The sequence below is a fragment of the Pipistrellus hanaki genome, assembly GCF_964339955.1.
Source record: "Pipistrellus hanaki genome assembly, chromosome: 4".
Taxonomy (NCBI): domain Eukaryota; kingdom Metazoa; phylum Chordata; class Mammalia; order Chiroptera; family Vespertilionidae; genus Pipistrellus; species Pipistrellus hanaki.
Window position 1 is genome coordinate 72,142,338 of NC_140506.1, and position 23,118 is coordinate 72,165,455.

At 44.8% G+C, this 23,118-nt stretch overlaps 1 protein-coding gene across 1 annotated transcript; it reads left to right on the forward strand.

The window, feature by feature from the left end:
* The first annotated feature begins 10,113 nt into the window (after positions 1-10,113).
* Positions 10,114-22,530, forward strand: PRKRIP1 (PRKR interacting protein 1). The gene is made up of 6 exons (XM_084881579.1): positions 10,114-10,632; positions 11,545-11,623; positions 12,396-12,496; positions 15,547-15,632; positions 16,764-16,831; positions 22,093-22,530. Exons 1-6 carry the CDS (start codon positions 10,507-10,509, stop codon positions 22,191-22,193), a joined length of 561 nt encoding a protein of 186 aa, XP_084737705.1. The 5' UTR covers positions 10,114-10,506; the 3' UTR covers positions 22,194-22,530.
* The last annotated feature ends 588 nt before the right edge of the window (positions 22,531-23,118 follow it).

The window sequence follows — 23,118 nt, forward strand, 5'->3', positions numbered from 1 at the left end:
GAAAGAAAGAAAGAAAGAGAGAGAGAGAGAGAGAGAGAGAGAGAGAGAGAGAGAGAGAGAGAGAGAGAGATATTGTTGGTGGGGCCAGTCCTGGAGGGTCCTGGGAAATAGGATGCAGAGTTCAGGTGGTAGGCTTGGCCATGGCAAAGGTGACAATCATATGCCACTTCCATCTGTTGAATTCCAGCTTGTGTTCTGCTCACACATTTCTTTTTTTTTTTTTTAAATATATTTTTATTAACTTCAGAGAGGAAGGAAGAGGGAGAGAGAGGCAGAAACATCAATGATGAGAAAGAATCATTGATCGGCTGCCTCCTGCATGCCCCCGACTGGGGATCGAGCCCACAACCCAGGCATGTGCCTTTGATGGGAATCGAGCCCAGTACCCTTCAGTCCACAGGCCAACACTCTATTCACTGAGCAAAACAGGTTAGGGCCACACATTTGTCCTTAACTGGCCCTTACAACCATTCCATGAGGTAAGTATCATTATCCCCATTTCAGAGATGAGAAATTAAGGCCCAGAAAGATTGATGATTTACTCAGGGACAAACAACGTGGCAATTGCAGCTCCAGTATTTAAACCAAAGTTGCTGTATTTTCAAAACTTGTAGTCTTCATAGTTGTGAAACAGGATAGAAGAGGGCTGATGAAATGTCACATTGGAGGGGAAATAGGGGAAAACATAAGCAGCCTTCATGACTGATGGCCTCTTTTCCTTCTGAGGTTGGGTGGGAGACTCTTAAAGACAGTGATGCAGGCCCTGTTGATCCCACTGGGCTGCCAGGGAGCTGAAGAGGAGCAAGTCACCTTTCTGGTCCAAGATTATCTGAGCCAACCAGTGAGAAAGGTGTCCTCCTGACAAGGAAATTCAACCAAGAGAACTATCAGGTCCCTCACGTTGCCCCCTCCCACTCTGCAGCAGCTTCAAGAGACAACATATGCAATACTTTCAACAATAAGGAATTATTTTAAAAATTATGTTTAGTATATCTTTGATTTCCCTTACAGTTTTACCTCATATGTACGCATTTCTAAACATTACATCATTAAATTATGAATGTATTACCACTCTAAAAAAAAAAAAAAAAGAACATAGATGCAATTACAGGGCATGTGAGTTGACCCAAGCTGCACATGAGTCAGCAAAGGGTGGAAGGCTTCCAAATAAAGCTCGTGCGAACTCAGCTGCTCCTCAGAGCCTCATCAAGGGAAGCGAGGTCTAAGCCTGCCCCGTCTCATTGCACCTGAACTTCTGTCCCCTGCACAAGTCTACCCTGCCCCTGGGTAGAGGCCTGCATGAAAGGAAATGAGGCCAAAGGAATTGCCCAAGAGGCACGGCGGTTCTGTGGGAACCCTGGGCCTTAGAGAAGGGCGAGGTGAGGCAAGCTGCAGGGAAGAAGTGGAGCCCAATGCATCAGGAAGCTGGCATAAAAATGAGGAACAGAGACTTGGGGTCAGACTCTATGTTGTTATCCCAGTCCCATCATGTACTGCAATGTGATCTTGGGCAAAATATTTAACTTCTTTGAATCTGGTTTCTTTATCTGAAAAAGGGAGATAAAAAAAAAATAGTGTTTATTACTAAGATTTTCATTGCTGGTAATGACATATTTCCTGCAACCAACCTACCCAGTAAGGAAGTTAGAAATGCTGGTCAAAATGTTTTTTAAATCTTCTTGAAGCATTAGAGTGGTGAGGAGGTAGGGAAGAATAATGGGCCTAAGGTCTGGGAAACATCAGAAATCCAGAGGTGGTCCCAGCATTTCAAGCCCAGCATTTCCCTAAAGTTGTCTGCCAATTTGGAAGCAAAGCATGAGTGTCTGAGAGCTCCTGGACAGCCTTGTTGGTCCAGGGGACAATTATTTGAATACGGATAGGGCCCACCACGACAGGGGTTGTTAACAATATCTCTGTGCTTTGGAGTGAAAACAACAGAGGGCTACATCTTCAGAGTCAAAGTGAACCAGAAATAATTTATAGTCCAGCTTCTAATTATCTTAATTCCTGAAATTGAATTATAATAATCATGGACTGCTAGAACTCTCAAGCACTAGCAATGTGTATCCTGACAGAAGCAAATTTAAATCCTCTCTGGAGTTAGTGAATATAATCCTAAATATCCATTTAAAAATACCAAGGCATACTAGGAGATAAAATATCAAGGAAGAAATCCAGAAGAAACAACAGATAATAGAAACAGGTGCATGGGAACTCCAGATATTGGAATTAACAAACAATTTTAATATGCTATGTAAGATGAAATAAAAAACTTCAGCAGGTAACTGGATACTACTAAAAGGACATAGCAAATATGAAAAAGAATCATGCAGAACCCCAGCTGATGTGGCTCAGTGGTTGAGCATCAACATATGAACTGGGAGGTCACAGTTCAATTCCCGGTCAGGGCACATGCCCAGGTTGCTGGCTCAAACCCCAGTAGGGGGTGTGCAAGAGCCAGCCAATGGTAGGAGAGAGTATTAGTAATCATGTTACTGTTGCTTCCAAGAGTCATCACCAACTCACCCCAGCAGAGGTGTCCTTACTGTAGCCTGACTAGAAAATGATCCAGCCTCATAATCCCATCCTGAGGGACTACTTTCTTGAGCCACTTCCAAATACCAGCTATCTCAGCCTGGGTACCCTCCAGAAGTGTGAGTAGTTTATTTTGGAAAGTGATCCCAAGGGAACAGAAAATAGAGGACTAGGAAGATTGAAACAGGGAAGCCCGGCTAGCGTGGCTCAGTGATTGAGCATTGACCCATAAACCAGGAAGTCACGGTTCTGTTCCCAGTCAGGGCACGTGCCTGGGTTGTGGGCTTGATCCCAAGTGTGGGGCATGCAGGAGGCAGATGATCTCTCTCATCATTGATGTTTCTATCTCTCTCCCTCTCCCTTCTTCTCTGAAATGTGTGTGTGTAGATATATATATATATATATATATATATATATATATATATATATATAGAGAGAGAGAGAGAGAGAGAGAGAGAGAGAGAGAGAGAGAGATCAGGGGAAGACAATGCTTCATCACACCTCTGCTGCTGCCATTGCTGGCAGTGCAAGCCTTGGCTGACCCTGGTTACCTGAGCCTCGGGTGGCCCTGGGCAGCTGGGCAGCCACCCCATTTGAGGCTTCCCTGAGGGCAGGCCTGGGCTTGCTGCACACCTGCCACCCTGGCAGGGCTGAAAGGACTGGGTGCCGCCATCTTTGAGGGAGGGAGGGGCAGATAATTAGCATATTCCCTCTTTATTAGATAGGATATTTGTTGTTAATCCTCACCCAAGGATATTTTTCCATTGATTTTTACAGAGAAAGAAACATGGACACATCAATTAGTTGCCTCCCACACGTACCCCAACCAGGGCTGGGGATAGAGACTACAACCGAGGTACATGCCCTTGGCTGTAATCAAGCCCAGGACCCTTCAGTCCACAGACTGACACTCTATCCACTGAGCCAAACCAGCCAGGGCATAAAATGTATTTTTTTTAATAAGATACAAAAAGCCCTAAACAAAGAAAATAGTGACACATTTGATTACATTCAAATGAAGAGCTTCTTATTGAGGACAGATTCTAGTAAGAGAGTAAGCAAGTGAGCCACAGAGTAAAATGAAAATGTTTAAAATGTGTTGTGATTGAGTCTAAGTACATAGAGTTCCAAAAACAGGACAAGCTACACGAGCGTTAGAAACAGAACAGGAGAATCCAAGATGGCTGCTCGGGTAGGCAACTAGCCGCAGCCGCACACAACAATTTTAATAAAATACAACTAAAATATAAAATGGACATTACCCAGAACTACAGGAAAGTCGACTGACTGGAAATCCTACAACAAGAAGCAAGGAGAAAACCAGAAGGAAGCGCGGAGGAGCTGTAAAAGCCTAAGGTACGGAGACACGCGGCGCGCGCGGAGAGGACGGAGCCAGAGAGGAGGGAGGCCGAGTGCCTGGCGGGCGTTCCCAAGCGGGAAGGAGAGAAAACTCCGACTGTGCTGGGCCCCTGACTGCTCTGAACCCCAGTTCTAGGCCAGACCCCGGGGACTCAGGCTCAGCCATAGGGAGCTGGGCTGTAAGTCGGAACCCCGGGGTAGCGGAGAAAGGAGGTCCCGGAGGCGCGCACACTGCCCCCAGAGAAGGGACGGTCGGCTGTGCCGCGGGATTGCCCTGACGGGAAGGAGACTGGGGCTCCAGACTGCTGTGAACGCCACCTCCAACTCCACTTCCAACTGAACTGAACCCCAATACCGGGCTCATTGGGGGAGAGCATAGACTGTTTGGCAGCAGGCGAAAATCGAGGGCACCTTTCTCTCAGAGGCGCCGGCAGCGAGCACTGAAGGACCCGCATAGGGCGGGGCTGACGGAAGCCAAAGCTGCAGGCTCCACCCTGAAACCCCGTCCCATCTGTAACTGCGAAATGCGACAACAAAATAGATCACAAACGAAAGAAATGGAGGACAAAAAGCGTCTGGATATAGAGTTCAAATCTACGCTACACGAGCGTTAGAGATGCATGGTTAGGCGATACACATATAACAGCATAAAGGAAAGCAAGGGAGCGGTCGCCATTCCGGCCAGGGAGAGATCCCTCTGCAGGAAAAGCACAGAGCAGTTATTTGAATAGTCAGGAGTGGGCTCTGGGGGCTGGCCATGTATCATGGCTTGACCAGAATGGTTTTACACAGGTGTTTGTTTGTGGTCATTCATTGAGCTATATGCTTTTGTACATTGTTGTATGCGTATTTTATTTGATGATGTAAAAGTTTAAAATGGTATCTAGTAAGATTCTTGTGAGATCATACGTAGGATCCAGTTGCAAAGAGCGTAGCATATCAAAAGGGCCCACTAAAGTGAGGGACTCTGATTATCATTGGATTGGGGGATCTTGAGTGTGACCTGCTCATGCATGTGGAACTCAGCCAAGGATTTGTGGGTGGTCCACATATTCATAAGAGGTCACCCTTGGAAGGTGAGGTGCAGGTGTGGTGGGCAACGTCAGGGGTTAAGAGATCATGGGCCAGCCTGGACAGGACGATGCATTTCTCCTACTTGGTCTTTTTTTAAATTTATTTAAAATTGTTATTATTTAAAGTATTACATATGTCTTTTTTCCCCATTGACCTCTCCCTGGCTGTTCCCACACACCCCCCCCCCCCCCCCAGCACATGCCCTCACCCCCCTACTGTCTGTGTCCATTGGTTAGGCTCATATGCATGCGTACAAGTTCTTTGGTTGATCTCTTACCCCCGCCCCCATCCTCCCCTGCCCTCCCTCTGTTCCATGCTTCTATGCCTCTGTATAGATGTACCACAGGTTTTTAATCCACTCCTCTGCTTATGGGCACTTAGGCTGTTTCCAAATCTTAGCTATTGTAAATTGTGCTGCAATGAACAAAGGGGAGCATATATCCTTTCTCATTGGTGTTTCTGATTTCTACACAGCAAGAGAACCCATTAACAAAACAAGAAAACCCACTGCATAGGAGAACATATTTGCCAATGTTATATCCAATAAGGGTTTTATCTCCAAAATTTATAGGGAACTCAGACAACTTAAAAGGAAGATTAAACAATCCAATAAAAAAAAAATGGGCAAAGGCGTTAAATAGACACTTTCCGAAAGTGAACATACAGAAGGCCAAGAGACATATGAAACCATGCTTAGAGTCACCAATAATCCGAGAGATGCAAATCAAAACGACAATGAGGAACCATCTCACACCTGTCAGAATGGCTATCATCAACAACCAACAAATGACAAGTGCTGGTGAGGATGCGGAGAAAAAGGAACCCTCGTGCACTGCTGGTGGGAATGCAGCCACTGTGGAATACAGCATGGAGTTTCCTCAAAAAATTAAAAATGGAACTCCCATTTGACCCAATGATCCCACTTCTAGGAATATATCCCACTGGGTCTTTCAGCCAGCAGACCACGGAGCCCCCCTCCTATGGGAGTCCACATTCAGGGATAGGAAGGTACTTCAGGGAGTCAGACTGAGGGCCTGGAGGATGGGGTCCTGCCAGTTGTAGCTCTAAGCACCTCCTGCCATTGCTCAGTGAGGCCTGGTTCAGAAAGGGCCCCTGGCCTGTGAGTGCTAATCAGCCTTGGCCGGAGCAGCCAGGACTCTGTTGTGTGGGGTCCAGAGGCAGAAGTGTGGGGACCTCATCCACAGTAACCTCTAAGCTTCAGAAAGCCTCTCCCTGCCACCCCACCCTCTTGCCCACAGGACAGGGCAGGGACTATTTACAGGTTGTAAGCTGCCTCGGGGAGGCACAATGGGCCAAAGGGTGGCAGTGCTCCCCAGAACCACCCAGACAATGGGGATTGGCTCCCCTGTAACCTGGCAAGGCAACCTTTATTATGTCAAGTGTATTGAGACATCATCTTTATACAATTAAATCCACCCTTTTTAAGCATATAAGTTCAATGAGTTTGGCAAATGTGTATGTCCATATAGGAAAAGAAACCACAATCCAGATGTACATATCTGTCACCCCCAAATTTCCCTTGGCCCTTTAAAGTCAAACCTCTCCTCCTACCCCTCCTGCATGGCCAGCTGTCCAAAACTGCTGATCAGTGTTCTGTCCCTATCATTTTGTCTTTCCCAGAATGCCAAGTAATGGAGTCATTCAGGTTGTAGCCTTTTGAGTCTGGCTTCATTCACTGACCATAATGCTTTTGAGACTCATCTGTGTGGTTGCAAGTATCAATAATTCCTTTCTTTTTATTGCTGAGTAGTGTATCACTGTTTGGATATATCACGATTAGGTGGACATTTGGGTTGTTTCCAGTTTTGACAATTATGAATCAGGCTGCTTCATGCATTCACATACAGGTCTTTCAGTGGACACATATTCTCATTTCTCTAGAGTTAGTACCCAGGAGTGAGATTGCTGGGTTGTATGGTACATGTGTGTTTATCTTTATAGGACACTCACAAACTCTTTACCAAAGTTGGTATTCTCCATCTTTGTTTTTGTTCCCATTGGTGGAACTGTTCCCTCATCATCAACCGCAGGACCACTGTGGAAAGACCACTAATTCAGTGAGAAACCCAAGTTATTGAATAGTTGTAAAAAGTTTTTGCTGTTTTAGTTCCTTTGAGTACCAACCACAACTCTAAGGATTGAGGTAGGAGTGCCTATCCCTCCATAGGGACCAACTGTCCTGGTTTACCCAAGAGTCTCCAGGTTTTAGCACTGAAAGTCTTATGTCCTGGGACACCCTTAGTCCTAGGATTAAACTGGGACAGGTGTTGTGCTAGGCACTGTATATCCATCACCTCATTTTACCCACAAGTCAGTATCAAAGGTAGGTTTGCTTGTCCCATCCTGAGCATAGGAAACAGCCTTTGGGAGGTTAAGTCGACTTTCTAGCCCACACTCCAGAGAAGATGGAGCCAGACATTGGCAACAGGCCCACCAGACGCCAAAGCACTTGTGTCTTCCTGAGCAGGAGACCTCATTCCCTAGGTGCTGAGATTTGGGCCTCAGGAGTACAGGTCAGCAGATGGCTGGGTGGGGCTTTGCTGCCCTCTGGTGGCAGATACGGTGGCGCTCTAGGTTTGAGTCCACTTTTATGGGGCAGAAAGCCTGGTAAGGCACCCTTTTCTCCCTGGGAGTAGGACCAGAAGGGTGGCCCTCACCAGTATCTGCTGGGAGCGTTGGTCCAGCCATCCATGAGTATATGGTCATTTAAGGCCCCGCAGACCCAGGGCCAGACTGCTGGGTTTGAGTCTCTGTGACCTGAGCTCACTCACCCCTCTGGGCCTTACTCGGTTCCTTATCTATAAATCAGGATGATAAAACATGTCAATACACTTAGACTAGGCTTAGACTGAGGTTATTACCAGCTCCTTCACACCCACATGCCTTAACTTTCCCACCTTTGTACATTCATTCAGTTCATTCATTCACTTCACTTTCATCCAGCAGTTATCTACCAAGCACCAGCTTTGTGCCAGACCCTGAGCTGGGGGTGCCAGAGATATGGCTCCCTCTTGGCTTTGTGATTTTCCACTGTCTCATTTCTTCCTTCCTTCCTTTTCTTCCTTCCTTTTTTCCTTCCTTCCTTCCTTCCTCATTCACTCACTAGGTATATCCATTCATTTATTGTGTTCATTTTTTTCCAATTATAATTGACATTCAATATTATTTTATAGAGTTTTCATCCATTTTCCTCATATTTTCACTCATTTAACTTCCTTATTCGTTTGCCCACCCACCCATCACTTGATCATCTCGTTTGCATGTTCATTCTTTATTTGTTCAGGCAGTTGTGACTCCCTCCTTTTGTCCCCTCATTCCCCTGTTCTGCAAGCATTCTGGAAGCACCACTATACTCTAGGCAAGGATTCTGGCTCAGCTCTCCCCGCAGACTTGTGAGTGGAGAAATGGTGAGATGGTGAGGTTATAATGTGGTACCTACCCTGCCAGCCAGTGGGACCAGAGCAGGGGAAGCACCAAGAAGAAAACAACTGTCCACCTGGAGGAAGGGGACTGGGAGCAGTCATAGGTTTCACTGAGGAAGTAGCATTTAAGCCAAGCTAAGAAGGGTGTATGGGAGTTCTCCAGGGAGGAAATGACACTCCAGTAAACTCGTGTGTGTGTGTGTGTGTGTGTGTGTGTGTGTGTGGTGTGTCTGGGGAAAAGTGAGGTGCTTGGATGGCTGGAGTGTGTGATGTAGGGCCAAGTGTCTCTGACCATACCCAGGCCAAGTCCTCCCTAGGTTCCAGTGACAGACTTGGGCCATTCAAGAACTTCCCCTAATTCATCACTACCTGGAAAACCACCCACTATCAGGTAGCTAAGAATGGCCTGATAGTGTTAATACAGGGCCCTGTCACAGGAGCCACCTGTCTAACCCCTGGACACTCAGTGGACTATCCTGGGCTGAGTAGGCTGAGCAGGCAGCAGCAGTGGGAGTATCTGAGGTACCTGGCCCCCAAGATCCCATGGTCATCCAGCAAATGTTTGAGTGCCTTACTGTAAGCCAGGCCTTACCCCAGACACTGGGCATACAGCAGTGAACAAAACAGAACTTCTTCTCTCTAGCGGGCAATAAATAATAAATGAGAAAACCAACAATTGTGAAGACCACCAAGAACATACCTGTAGCGGAACAAGTTGGGTTTATTACCTCTCTAAAAGTAAGACTACACTTACTTCAGCAAAAAAATAGGTGGTAAAGAGGTCTTATAAGATTTAAGTTTAGGCTACATGATTTGGGGAAGGGTTAGATGTTTTCAGGAAGCAGAGACAATTCTGATTGATGTCTTAAATATTTAAAGTGGGAGGAATGACCTGAGAGGCCAATGCTGTAAAGAAGCAGCAGTTACTCATATTAGTGAGAATGGCAAGTGTTCAGTCTCTCTCTGGTTCCAAAGATAGTCATGTTTTTCCATCAAAAATGATTACAAAGAGCATCCCTTCTAACAACTGCCCTGTTCGTGAGTTGCTTAATAAAGCCAATTAGATCTTGGAAAAATACAAAGCTTTCTGGTTTATTCTTGCTCCATCTCTGTCACTGGATGGCCTAATGTGATGTTGGCGCTCTGGAAAATTGATGTCCAACAGGAGAGCGCCAACGCCTGGCTTGTGAGTGCCAGGCCAGCTCCAGATGCGAGGGGCAGTTTTCTCTTTTTCGTAAGATAGTCTCATTCACTCGACTGAGGTATATTTGCTGGGGGCCAGGAGCAGAGTAATTCAAGGTGTGCAAAAGAGGTAGGTCCCAGTCGTTAGAAAGTTGTTAGCGAAATCTTAAACAGGTTGCCAGAAATGGGTAGGGTAGTCAGGGAAATATAAGTATCACATGATCTCACTCATTTGTGGATTATAATGGACAAGGTAAACTGATGAACAAAATCAGATCCAGAGACAGAGAAGCATCGATTAGATGCTCAAATCTCAGAGGGAAGGTAGGGGAGGGGGAGGGTAAGAGGGAGAGATCAACCAAAGGATTGTTTGCATGCATATAAGCATAAGCGATGGACACAGACACCAGGAGGGTGAGGGCATGAAAGGGAGGGGGGGGGGGGCCCCAATGAGGGGATAAGGACATATATGTAATACCTTAATCAATAAAGAAAAAAAATAATTATAAAAGAAAGAAATGGGTAGGGGGAGTGAACCAGACCCAAGGAAGAGTCAGGACAAAGGCTCAGGGCGGGAGGAGAGGCTGAGAGCCATTAGCAAGCAGAACTGCCCGCAGAGCCGTGACGCGCGCGGCTGGAGAGGTCAGCAGGGGCAGGACCCTAGGGCACGCTGGACTCCTCTCCCCAGGGACGGGGACTCAGCTGCCGGGATCTACCCAGAAACAGGAAATGAAATCAAGCGGTTTTGATCAAAACAACCTGCCGAGTCTCGGGTTCATGAATATTCAGCAGCCGGCGACTCCGCCCCAGTCCCGCCCCGCTGGGAGACTGCGCTTGCGTCGCTGGCGCGCGTCTCTGACGTCATACACGCGCCGCCGCCGCCGCCGCTCTCTGGGGAAACCGGAGAACTGTCATGGCGAGTCCAGCCGCGTCTTCGGTGCGACCGCCGAGGCCCAAGAAAGAGCCGCAAGCGCTCATCATCCCCAAGAATGCGGCGGAAGAGCAGAAGCTCAAGCTGGAGCGGCTTATGAAGAATCCGGTAAGATGGAGCGTGGGCTCGTCCGCCCTCCGAGTCCCACCCCCTTCCCTTCCGGTGCCTCTGGGGGCCCAAGGGCTCACTCCCCCCCCCGCCTCCAAATTCAGGAATTCATAACCCGATCCCCAGCGCCCGTCCCTTAGGAAGGAGTAGGCTGCTTCAGAGATAGTGAGCTTCCTTCTGCCCTTTTGTTACAGCCTAGCCCGACGGGGGCGCTGTGGGGCGGCTTTCCGTGCTCCCACACCTTTTCCCGTTTAACTTTTTTGTAAACAGAAGCGTTAGACTGTAAAGATAGAGCCTGTGGGTTAGCACAAGGGTTATTTTCTTCTAAACTGTATACCTCGATAGCCAAGCCGGTATGGTTCAGTGGGTGAGCGTCGACCTACGAACCGTGAGGTCACGGATTGATTCCAGGTCAGGGCATTTGCCCATGTTGTGGGCTGCAGCTAGTGGATGATTCTCTCCCTTCCCCTTCCTCTCTCTAAAACCAATAAAAACTTTTTAAAAAATAAACTACCTCGTTAGAGGCATGGGGCAAGTCGCTCACCCTCTCCAGGCCTCAGGCCCCTCAGACATAAAAACAATTGGATGAGCAGGTCTCAGAGGCCTTAGACTAGAAAGGGTTGACTCTCTTGTGCAGTGTAGGGTTAAAGTTGGAGGCTTCCAGCCGTACATGGTGACTTAGGTTTCTGAGTTCTCCTCTGGAAAGTTTAGAATAGGCTTGATGAGCCTTGTGGTAGTCCCCAAAATATACAGGATGAAGTAAAGCTAAGACAGAGGGAAGAAATCAGCTTTAAGTCCAAGGAGCAAAGCAGTCTTATTTCATTACTCTAGTTAAAATCCTTTGGTTATAAGAGATGTGACTTTGTCAGCAGGTTTATACTTAATAAATGCTTTCCTGTTTAAATATTTCAGGACAAAGCAGTTCCAATTCCAGAAAAAATGAGTGAATGGGCACCTCGACCTCCCCCAGAATTTGTCCGAGATGTAATGGGTAATGTCTTTTGGGGAGTGTGTGTGCATGTCAGTATAATTTTTGAGGTATAAATATAAAAACCCTGCAATTAGTATATGTTAGTTAGCTTTCTAATAGGAAAAAATAATGTTCACTGGTCCAATATTTTGCTCTTACAACGAAGGGGTTTGGCATCAGAGAATTTTCTTATACACTGTTGTTAATAATGCCTCATATTGGTTATTTATCCATGGAATAGTTTTATTATTTTGTTGGGTTGTAAATTAACATGTACTAATTAAAAAGAGAAAGAAGTACTTAAAAAGTTTGAACCACCTTGCGATTTCATCGTTCCACTTGTAACATTCTGATATAGCCTGCCAAACTCTTTATAGACAAAACCACTGCTGATTAAGGAAAAAAATGTTTTTAGAAAAATGTGGTTGGTCTACACATACTATTTGGTAACCAACTTTTTTCACTTAATAGACCATGGATGTATTTTTAGCTCAGAAATATAACACCTGGTGGAGAGGGAAAGGTCATAGGCCCTCTTCTAGGTTTCCGGGTCACTGAATTGCATTCTATTTCTCCTTTTAATACTGCATTAAGTGGACTTTTTAGTGAATTCCACATTCGCCATTCATGCAACAACTATTTATTGAAGGATGTGCTAGATTCTGCAGCATAGTGGGAGTAGGGCAGGCCGTCTCTTCCATTGTTGAGTTTCTTTCTTTGATCACTGTTAATTAAAGGTAGCCTGTGTTGATAACTGGAGCTCATCAAGAACTCTGAACTATCCTGGCTATAGGTTCAAGCGCTGGCGCGGGCAGCGGAGAGTTCCATGTGTATAGGCATCTGCGCCGGAGAGAGTATCAGCGACAGGACTACATGGATGCCATGGCTGAGAAGGTCAGTGAGCAAGCAGGCTGCCTGAGCCCGTGGGTATGAACAGGGTGCACTTAATAACTTCTAGAAAAAAGCATTTGAAACAGAGTAGATACACCGGGTTTGTGAGGACTACCTTTAAAGCTAGTACCAGAAACAGACATCAGGTCGAGCCCCGTCAATCCTAGGCCAGACTTCTCACCGTAAGATAATAAGCCTGTGTATACTGCCCTGTTTCCCCGGAAATACGACTGTCTTATTTTAAAAAAAAAATATATATTTATATATTTTATTGATTTTTTACAGAGAGAAAGGGAGAGAGATAGAGAGCCAGAAACGTCGATGAGAGAGAAACATCGACCAGCTGCCTCCTGCACACCCTCCATGGGGGATGTGCCGGCAACCAATGTACATGCCCTTGACCGGAATCGAACCCCGGACCCTTCAGTCCGCAGACCGACGCTCTACCACTGAGCCAAACCAGTTTCGGCAGTGTCTTATTTTTTTCTCCCAGAGTTGCGCTAGGTCTTATTTTCAGAGGATGTCTTATCTTTCCATGCGCTGGGTCTTATTTTCGGAGGATGTCTTATTTTCGGGGAAACACGGTAGTAGAAGGGCACAGCCCTTCAGGCCATTGCCATGAAATTTAATAGAAAGCAGGATCTCCCACACCACTTGAGCTATTATTTCTCTCTCTTTTTGGCTGAATACCTATAATTCCGGTTAGGGTGTGTTTTCTGTGAATACTAGTGTGGTTCTATGTGTCTGCTTTTAGTTTTCTAGCTTAGCTGCTGGCAACTCTACATGACAAGTGTCAAATAATAATGGATTGAGAATTGCTTTAGAAATTATACTGTAAAAACTATTAAGCATTACTTGACTAGAAGGGCCAGAAGTTTCTCTCCTATTTAAAAAATACTCTTTTGAATATGTCACTTGTTTTATTTTTTTAATTAAAATTTGGAGTTATTTTATCCACACCAAAAGTTTGCTGGATTTTTCACTAGAATTGAGTTGAATCTGTAACTTAATTTAAATTGAGAATGGATGTTATAGTGTTAGTCATCCCTCAAGAAACTATGATTTTTCATTTTTAAAAATTTTTTTGTATTTCTCTGATGATTTGTGGAGATTTTGCATATATCTCACTACATTTGTTCAAAGATATTGTAAGGTTTTTTTATTGCAGTGATGCTAGGTGGTCCTCTATTTTATTACTTGATATTACTGAGATGCAGAAAAAAAAAAATACTGACTTTCGTATAGTGCTCCTAATTTGCCCACCATTATTTATTTTTTATTTTTTTATTTTCTTTCTGGGCCAACAGTTCTTTTGAGACCCAATTTCAATGTCAAACAGTTCCTTATGTGTATATATGTCAGCAATGATATTTCAGTTCTGGATGGTGGACAAATGGTAATGCTATTTTTTAAAAATCAAATAAGATTTGGCTGTTTCTTTGTGGTTTTCCAAATCTGATTTCTCCTCTTAACATTGTACATGACGCCCTAGCCGATTTTGCTTAATTATTAGAGCATCGGCCTGTGGACCGAAGGGTCTCAGGTCATCAGTTCGATTCCTAGTCAAGGGCACATACCTCAGAGGCAGGTTTCCCAACCCTGGTAGGGCACATGTGGGAGGCAACCAATCGACGTGTCTCTCTCACATCAGTGTCTCCCTCTCCCCCATTTCCTCTTTTTCTTCCCCTCGCCCTCTCTTCTTCCTCCCCCTCCCCCTTTCCATCTCTCTCTCTCTCTCTCTCTCTCTCTCTCTCTCTCTCTCTCTCTCTCTCTCTGAAAAAAAAAAAAAAATATCCTTGGGTGAGGAATAAAAAGAGACAAACAAAAAATAAAACATTGTGCACGAGAAATTGTCCCTTGTTCTTAATCTTAGAACATGCACTAGAAAAATCCTTTTCCTCAGTCTTCTCATAGTGGCTATTATTTCATGGAATACATCTATACATTTTGAGAGATTCAGATACTTTAAAACTATTTGTCTGCTTTTTATGAAAGAGGAGACTACCCAATAATATTTCATTTTCCAATAATTTGATTTAAAAAGTTAGATTTAGTCGGGACCGGTTTGGCTCATTGGATAGAGCGTCGGCCTGCGGACTGAAAGGTCCCAGGTTCGATTCCGGGCAAGGGCACGTACCTGGTTGCGGGCACATCCCCAGTAGGGGGTGTGCAAGAGGCAGCTGATAGATGATTCTCTGTCATCGATGTTTCTAACTCTCTATCCCTCTCTCTTCCTCTCTGTGAATAAATCAATAATATATATTTTAAAAAATAATAAATAAATAAATAAATAAATAAAAAGTTAGATTTAGCCCTAGCTAGTTTTCTCAGTGGTTAGACCTTCGGTCCACAGATTGAAGAGTTGAGGGTTTGATTCTGGTCAAGGGCATATTAACATCGATTGCAGATTCAATCCCGACCCAGTCCTCTCTCTCATGTCAATGTTTCTCTCTCTCTCTCTCTTTCTCTCTCTCTCTTTCTCTCTCTCTTCCCCCCTCTCCCTCGCTTTTCCCCTCTCCCTTTTCCTCCTTTCCTCCCCCTGCTTCCTCCACTCTCTAAAAAATATTAATGGAAAAAATATCCTTGGGTAATAATTTTGAAAAATAAAATAAGTGTACAATGGGATCTGGGGTCATTTTCTGGCTAGTTTTACCTTTATCTTGGGTTAGTCTGGCTCTAATTGGTTTTTGTTCTGGCTTCCTGACTATAGTGATTTAAACCATCTGCTCTTAAGCATCTTCAGTTAGGGAGGTTAGGTTCTTGTGATTTATTAGCTAGCTGTTAATTGCTCAGCTGTTCCCCATCCTTTGTCTCAGTTTCCTCATTCCACTTTCCGGAGAATTTTCCTAGTTTCTTACTACCCTGCTTCAGTATCTTAGTGACTTCACCATCAGAGAGCCTGTATTGATTTCCCACCCCCTCTGTGGGGCAACCACTTAAAGCTAAAGTGGCCCTGGAGATCTGGATAGGCTTGTGGCACCCCCACTGGTGTGACTTTTGGAGCTCATATCCAGCTCACAGTGCGTCTAAATGATGTGGGGGGTTTTTTGCAGCAAAAATTGGATATAGAGTTTCAGAAGAGACTGGAAAGGAATAAAATTGCTGCAGAGGAGCAGACTGCAAAGCGTCGAAAAAAACGGTAAGGGCTTTGTGGCATTTCATAACTAATGAGACTTAAGGGCAGGAAATGGAAAGTAGATGCATGGTTGGGGAATGAGTCCTTGCAGTCACAAGTTTGCGGTGTAACCTGTAGAGGTCTCGGGTGTCTAACCCACCATGGAGCAATGAGAAGAGGAATGGTTTCTCTTCAAATACTCCAAGAGAGATCAAGACATTTACTGTGCCCCTCCCCCAGCTGGCTACAACTTCTTCAAAGCTTGGGTGTCAGCATTTCCGTGATCATAGAGATTTCTCTTCTTCACTTCTGCATTTTAACTTCAGGTTTAACTAGGTGCTGTGAGTGAACTTCTCATTTAACTTCTTTAAATTAGGGCCTGTGATCTCCCTAAGAGACTATATAAGTATACAGGTTGCATGTGTGTGTGTTTTAATAAATAGTCCCTTATCAATGTAAGAAATGTCTAAACCTGTAGGGAATTTTTAAAGAATTTATTTGAGCCAAACTGAGGACAGCTGCTGGGAATCAAGATCTTAAGTTGTCTCCAGAATGTCAGTTTGCAGCTTCTTTTATGCATTTGAAATGGAGGGAAGTAAGGAAGGTTACATGAAAGAAGAGAAAGTAAGGCTGAGACTGGATTACAGGATAGTTGACCAGATTGGTGCTTTCTTGAAGGAGGTTACTTCTGAAAAGACATTTCAAAGTTCTGTTAACCTAAATGCACTAAAACCATGGCCTGCTTAAGGCAAAGATAAACCTTTTACAAAAGTTATATGCCTGGGGCGTGGCTGCCCATCATGACCTGCCCAATTAGGAATTTATGATCAGGTCAACCTATGAGGTTTCTTTCTGAAGAACCCCACTTTTAGAGTGCTGAACAGGATTTTTAAAGTTGTCCCTAATACATTGGGATGAAGAACCATCTCCATTGTTTCTGAGATGGCTTTAATCACCTCAGGAGGATTTCTCTTGATTCGTGAAGAAAAACTGCTTGATAATGTTGATGATGGAGTAGCAGAATCATAAAGTATTCTTTCATTTTATTAGTGTAGTGTTTGTGTGAGTATAACATTTTTAAAGGTCCTATAAGTAGGTGTTTCTAACACACAATAAGATAGGTAAGGGATTAATGTATTTATATTACATTTGTAGCCAAAAGTTAAAAGAGAAGAAATTATTGGCAAAGAAGATGAAACTTGAACAGAAGAAACAAAAAGAAGGTGAGTAGTGCCCACTTTTCTTTGTTGTGATCTTTCATGGTGTTGCACAGAAGCTGACCTGCCAAGAATGAGATTTAGAGTGGAACTGATTGGCTGACCAGTGAAGAAATTAGGGCTCATTTAATTGCAAGTGTCAGAAAGCCAAACTGGATTAAGCACAAAAGGAACATACTAGCTCATGTTAAGTCCAGGACAAACCTTCCTTCAGTCATGACTAGTTAAAAGAGCTTTGAGTTGTTATTGGCATTCACTGTTTCCCTCTTCTCTTGGCATCCTGTCCTCAGGCAGGCTCATGTCACCCCTGTGGTTGTAAGGTTCCTGAGGCTGTACCCTGCCTCATTCTTGTCCAGTAAGAAAGATTGAGATGTCCCTAGCAAAAGTGTTTTTGTGTTCCTTTGTCTGATTGAATCACTTGGCAAGTCAGTTAAGAATACTTTTGGCACCACTCTGGCCACTTTGGCTCAGTGGATAGAGCAACAGTCTCTGGTCGCAGGTTCGATTCTGGTCAAGGGCATGTACCTCAGTTGTAGGCTCCATCTCAGACCCCAGTTGGGGTATTGGAGGCAACCAATCAATATAAGAGACACATCGATGTTTCTTTTTCTTTGTCTTTCCCCCATTCTTCTACTCTCTAAAAATCAGTGGAGAAATATCCTCAGGCAAGGATTAACAATAACAAAAAGAAGAGTAAAAATTGTTACCTGGCCAGCATGGCTCGATCCCCAATGTGGGGTGCGCAGAGGCAGCTGATCAAGGATTCTCTCTCATCATTGATGTTTCTATTTCTATCTCTCTCCCCCTTCGTCTTTGAAATCAATACAAATATATTTTTAAAAAAGAATAGTTTGGCACCCTGGCTGGGGGTCTCAGTTGCTTAGTGTCATCCCGTACACCAAAAAAGGTTTTCAGTTAAATGCCCGGACAAGGTGCCTATGAGAGGCAACCAACTGATATTTCTCTCTCCCTTCCTCACTCTCTAACAAAATCAATGAAATATAGCTTCAGATTAGGATATTTTTTTAAAAAGAATGTTTTTGGCTGCAAGAAACAGGCTCAACCAGCAGGAGTTAAACAAAGAGGAATTCCTTTTTCTTACATAACAGGAAACCAGGTGATAGGTGGCAGCCTTTTATGGTTCAGCAGTTCGATAGCGTCAGGCCCAACTTCCCTGCAGTTCTTTTGGCCTTTGTCCTATGAGCATGATACGGCTATTGCAGCTCCTGGCATCATACCTATGTTCAAAGCAGGAAGAAGAGGGAAAAGAGTGCTACTTGTCTGCTGTGTTTTTTGTGTGTGTGTTTTCTGTAACTGAAAGGCAAAACATCCCCTAGAAATGCCCAACCGATGACATCTTATATGTCATTGATCACTACTAGATCACTTTGCCATCTCTTGCTACCATCAGGCTGGATGAATAGATAAAAGAATTGTCATGACCATCTTTAACCTCTCATGATCCATCGTTGAGAGCTGGATACATGGCATCCCTAGACAGAATTGAGTTTGTTGATGAGAAACAGGAGGTGAGTAATGTGACAACGTACCGCAGTGCTGCCAGTCTTGCCTACCTTTGAAGCCATCACAAGGCCAGAAGCACCAGCCACTCCCCTGGGAGCCCCTGAGCTGAGAGTCGGACAGGGGTCTCAGATAGGAAGGAAGGACCAAGGATGCTAAGAAACAAAAATTGCAGCTCTTCTTAACATTATTGAATCTGTGGCAATTCCCTGATTGACTAGGCATATTTCCCGATTGGACAGTTATGATAAAGTCAGACTTTCACTGGCATATTGCAATGTGATTGGACCCTTCAAGGGCCAGTTTCCTTCTGAGTTATAAATGTACTGAGACACACTATATATGGTATGGTTTTTTACTAGAAGAAATTCTTTTATGATGCCTGGGGAAGAGACTGTTTTCTACTGAGTCAGATTGAATGAAGATAATCCTTGCAAATACAGGTTTTTAGGGAGCTGCCAGACAGGTCAAATAAGTACAGACCTCGGTGTGTGGAACTTCTGAGGCACTCCCAATGCAGCTTACCTCCTCCAGTGGTTTGTAGGCTGGTACTTTTCATAGGTACTGTGATTATGAGGCTTTTGCCTTTGGTGACTACCTTGGTTTTATGAAGAAGGTGGAGAATAGGACAAGCTAAAACACCACAAAGCTTGCTGTTCTGACCAGGGAGGGATTGCAGAGAGCTCCAGGTTGTGTGTCCAGCCCATCTTCTCAGCAGGCCTGGTTCCCCCTAACTGCCCTCCCCTGCAGGCCTGGTCCCCCCAACTGCTCTCCCCTGCAGGCCTGGGTACTCTCGCCCCTCCTCTCCCCCCAATTGCTCTTCCCTGCAGGCCCGGTCACCTCCAACTTTCCTCCTCTGCCAGTCTGGTCACTCCTAACTGCCCTCCTCTGCAGGCTTGGTCACCCCCAACTGCCCTCCCTTGCTGACCTGGTCCCTCCCAACTGCCCTCCCCTGCTGGCCATCTTGTGTCCACATGGGGGCAGCCATCTTGTGTGTTGGAATGATGGTCAATTTGTACATTATCCTTTTATTAGATAGGATAGAGGCTTGGTGCACCGGTGGGGGCCAGCTGGTTTGCCCTGAATGGTGTCCCGGATCAGGGTGGGGTTTCCTTGGAGTGTGGGGCGGCCTGGGCGAGGGGCCTGTGATGGTTTGCAGGCCAGCCACTCCCCAGACGACCCAAGCAGAGGCCCTGATATCTGGGATTTATTTATCTTCTACAATTGAAACTTTGTAGCTTTGAGAGGAGGCCTGGGCCTGCCAGGGCCCGTGGAAAGTTTGACTTCCTCCATTGCCAGGGGCACCCCAACCCTCCTGCTCTCTCCGAGACCACAGCCATATTGGTTGGGTTAATTTGCATACTTGCTCCTTATTGGCTGGTAGGCATGGCTTATGGGTGTGGTGGATCAATTTGCATATTATTCTTTTGTTAGATAGAAGGACAAGCACATCAAGAAAAACGGGGGAGGGGGAAGCAAATTAAAGAATCTACAACATTACTGGCCTCTAGTGCTCATTTCATACAGTGCTGAATAATTGTCTCCATGTTATCAGAAGTGCCTTACTGTAATGATTTGGTCCAGGATAATAGTAATATATGGCTAGAAAAACAAATGAATGAATTAGTCTACTATACATAACCTATCCACAAAAATTTCAAATATTTGTTCCACATGAAACTTTATGGCATATATTTGCTTTTTTTCTGGCAAAAGTGGGAAATTAAAGCACAGTACACATGAGATACTTCTGCAGCTTCCTGGATGGTAAATGGATCTAATTCTAAGATCATAGTTCTCAGCAAATACCTCAGCAGGCTTCACTGGCTACTTCCCCTCTCAGTTTATTATTAAAAGGTACTGGCTTCATCCAATGTCCTCATGCACCTACATATTAAAACCTACTCTCAGTTTCCCACTGTCTCTTCCCCACATGCCTTCTTCTACAGCATGGATTATTTAACAGAAAACAAAAAACATTTTTTTTTTTTTTTCAGTTACAGTTGACATATAATATTATTTTAGTTTCAAACATATAACCTTGTGATTAGACATTTAGGTAACTTACGAAGTGATCACCCTGATAAATCTAGTAACCATCTATTACAATATTATTGACTATATTTCCTATGCTGTACTTTACATCCCCATGACTACTCTGTAACAACCAGTTTGTACTTAACTCCTTTAACTTTTTCACCCATTCCCCCAACCCCCCTCCTATCTGGCAATGATCAAAATGTTCTCCGTATCTATTAGTCTGTTTCTGTTTTGCTTGCTTGTTTATTGTTTTTTAGATTCAATTGTTTTATAGATATTTACTGTCATTTTATTCTCTTCTTTTTAAAGGAGAACCTTTAACATTTCATGTAATAATGATTCAATGGTAATGAACTCCATTAGCTTTTTGTTGTCTGGAAAGATCTTTATAGGTCCTGCAAACCCCAAGGTTTTCTTCCTTGAAGCTCTTTGGCCCTGTGATGACAACAAGAGCAAATCTCTGGGTGCCTGTGGGCTCTGGGGGTGCTGGAATTCCTGCATATCTGCAGCGAGGAGACCCATTGATGGGCCTGGGTGAGCCCACTGTGCCTGCCAAGTGGCCACCTAGGCTGGGCTGGGCTGAGCTGGAGGGCTGGTGCTGCCTCTGAAACTGTCTCTGCCTTGTTCTGGCTTTCTCCCACTCCTCTGCTCCCAGAAAGAGGGAGGAGGAGTTGGGAACACGTTGTCTTTGTGCTCTGCTCTTGGTTGGCTCAGTGGCACTGTGGGTGCTGGCAGTCATGCCAGGGAAAACACGAATTCAGAGCTGCAAGTGGAGTATCAAGAGAGGGTTTCTAAGTCTGTGGGAAGAGCCAGAAAGCTAACATATTTGTGTGGGCAGAGCCCTCTGCTACAGAGGGTTTTTTTTAGTCCTTTTGCCCCGGCTGGTGTGGTTGACTGTCCTCCTTGCACCAAAGATCACAGGTTCAATTTCTGGTCAGGGCACATGCCATGGTTTCCGGCTCCATCCCCAGTGAGAGCCTGCAAGAGGCAGCTAGTTGATGTTCTCTCTCTCTCCCCCTTCTCTCTTCCCCCTCCCCCCCCCCCACTTCTCTCTCTAAAATCAATTAAAAAACAAACAAACATATTTTTAAAAAGCAACCCTCCAACCACTTCAGGGAAGAAAAAAAAATTCTTTTGCAGACTGCAGTGTGAGAGCTTTAGACATCAACAGCAGTACTGCCAGTATTAAATGCTAAATGTTAAAGGGCTGGTTGAGGATGTTGCCCTGGCAAAGTGGTGCTGAGGACCATATAAAAACAGCGAGAATTGATGCATGAGGTATCAGGCTCTTGTGTATGCTGCTGGATCTTTTTATTTTTTATTTATTTATTCTATTTATTTATTTATAAATTTTCTCCTCCACTCAGGGAAAATTTATTTATTTTTATTTTTTAAATTTTTTTATTAAATTAATCTTTATTGTTCATATTATTACAAAAGTTCCTTATTTTTTCCTCCTTCCACCAGGTGGATCTTTTTAATAAGGATGAGATCTACCCACCAGCAATGATAGATCGGTTCTGTGATGGACCTTTTATACTGGGCAGTGGAGGTGAGGACTGACAGATGAGGGAACCTCTTCTGGCTCACTTGTCTGTCCAGGAATGACCAGTTCCTAATGTCTCCACAGCTCTTCTTTTTCTAAAGCATCCTGGGTTATCTGAGTGAGTTTGGACATCTCTAATCTGAATGTCATGTGATTACAGGATCCAGTCAGAGCCAAGAGCAGCCATCCAGTAGTTCTGAGGAGACATCTGGGACGGAGGAAGAGAAAGAGGAAGAGCCCAGCTTCATCATGGGGCGATGACAGTGTTGGCCACGGTGGCTTTCTGGAGCCCAGGGCCTCAGAAAATCCTCCACATGACCCAAGGAGAAAGGAGGTCAACTGTTTCTCTCCCAAGTGCTGGATAGAAGCAAGTGGAAGCCATCCTGACTGCTGTGGCCCTGCCAGGAGAGACAGAGAGGACTGTCTCCGGGGCACTCAAGGCATTCCAAGCAGAGTTCATTCATGTTCCTGCTAAAGGGGGGAATGTATAACCTTCTGCCCCCGCTGCCTGTTCCTACATACCTGGGCAGTGATGAATTGGAGGCTGGTCTCTATGAAAGGAATGTTTATTTATTAAAGAACAAAAATTTGAGGTTTTGATTGGACCTGTGAAGTGTCTAAGTGTAGAGAAGGCTGAAAATTAGGTGATAGAGATGAGGCCTCTCACACCAGCCTGTCCCCAGGCTCATTGAGGGAAATGGCCTTGGTCTGGAGCTGATGTGCACTGCAGGGCACACGACCTCCACTTCCTTCAGCTGAGGGTCAGACTGCACCTCAGAGCACGTGCTCCTGCCTAGCTGCTCCCAGTACACAGGTGTGTTTTGGGAAGCCTTGGGCGTATGCAAAGGGAGATGTGGGATGTAACCAGCAAAAATAATTAGAGACGAATAAAGAAGCAGGTGGAGAATCCAGGCTGGGCTGCATCAGAGTAGAGGGCATGGGGAATCCCAGCCAAACTTTAAGGGGGAGGGGGGGGAATCCATGGCCCAAAGCTGTTTTCATCCTGAGGTCAAGGGGGTTCTAATCAGAAAATTTAAGGTTGTTTCTCTCTCATCAATGTTTCTAACTCTTTTCTCCCTCTTCCTTCCTCTCTGTAAAAAAGCCCCCTGATGCGTTTGTGTGCATAGTGATACAGGATACAGGATATCACTATGGCATAGTTTTAAATATAATTGATTCTCATTTT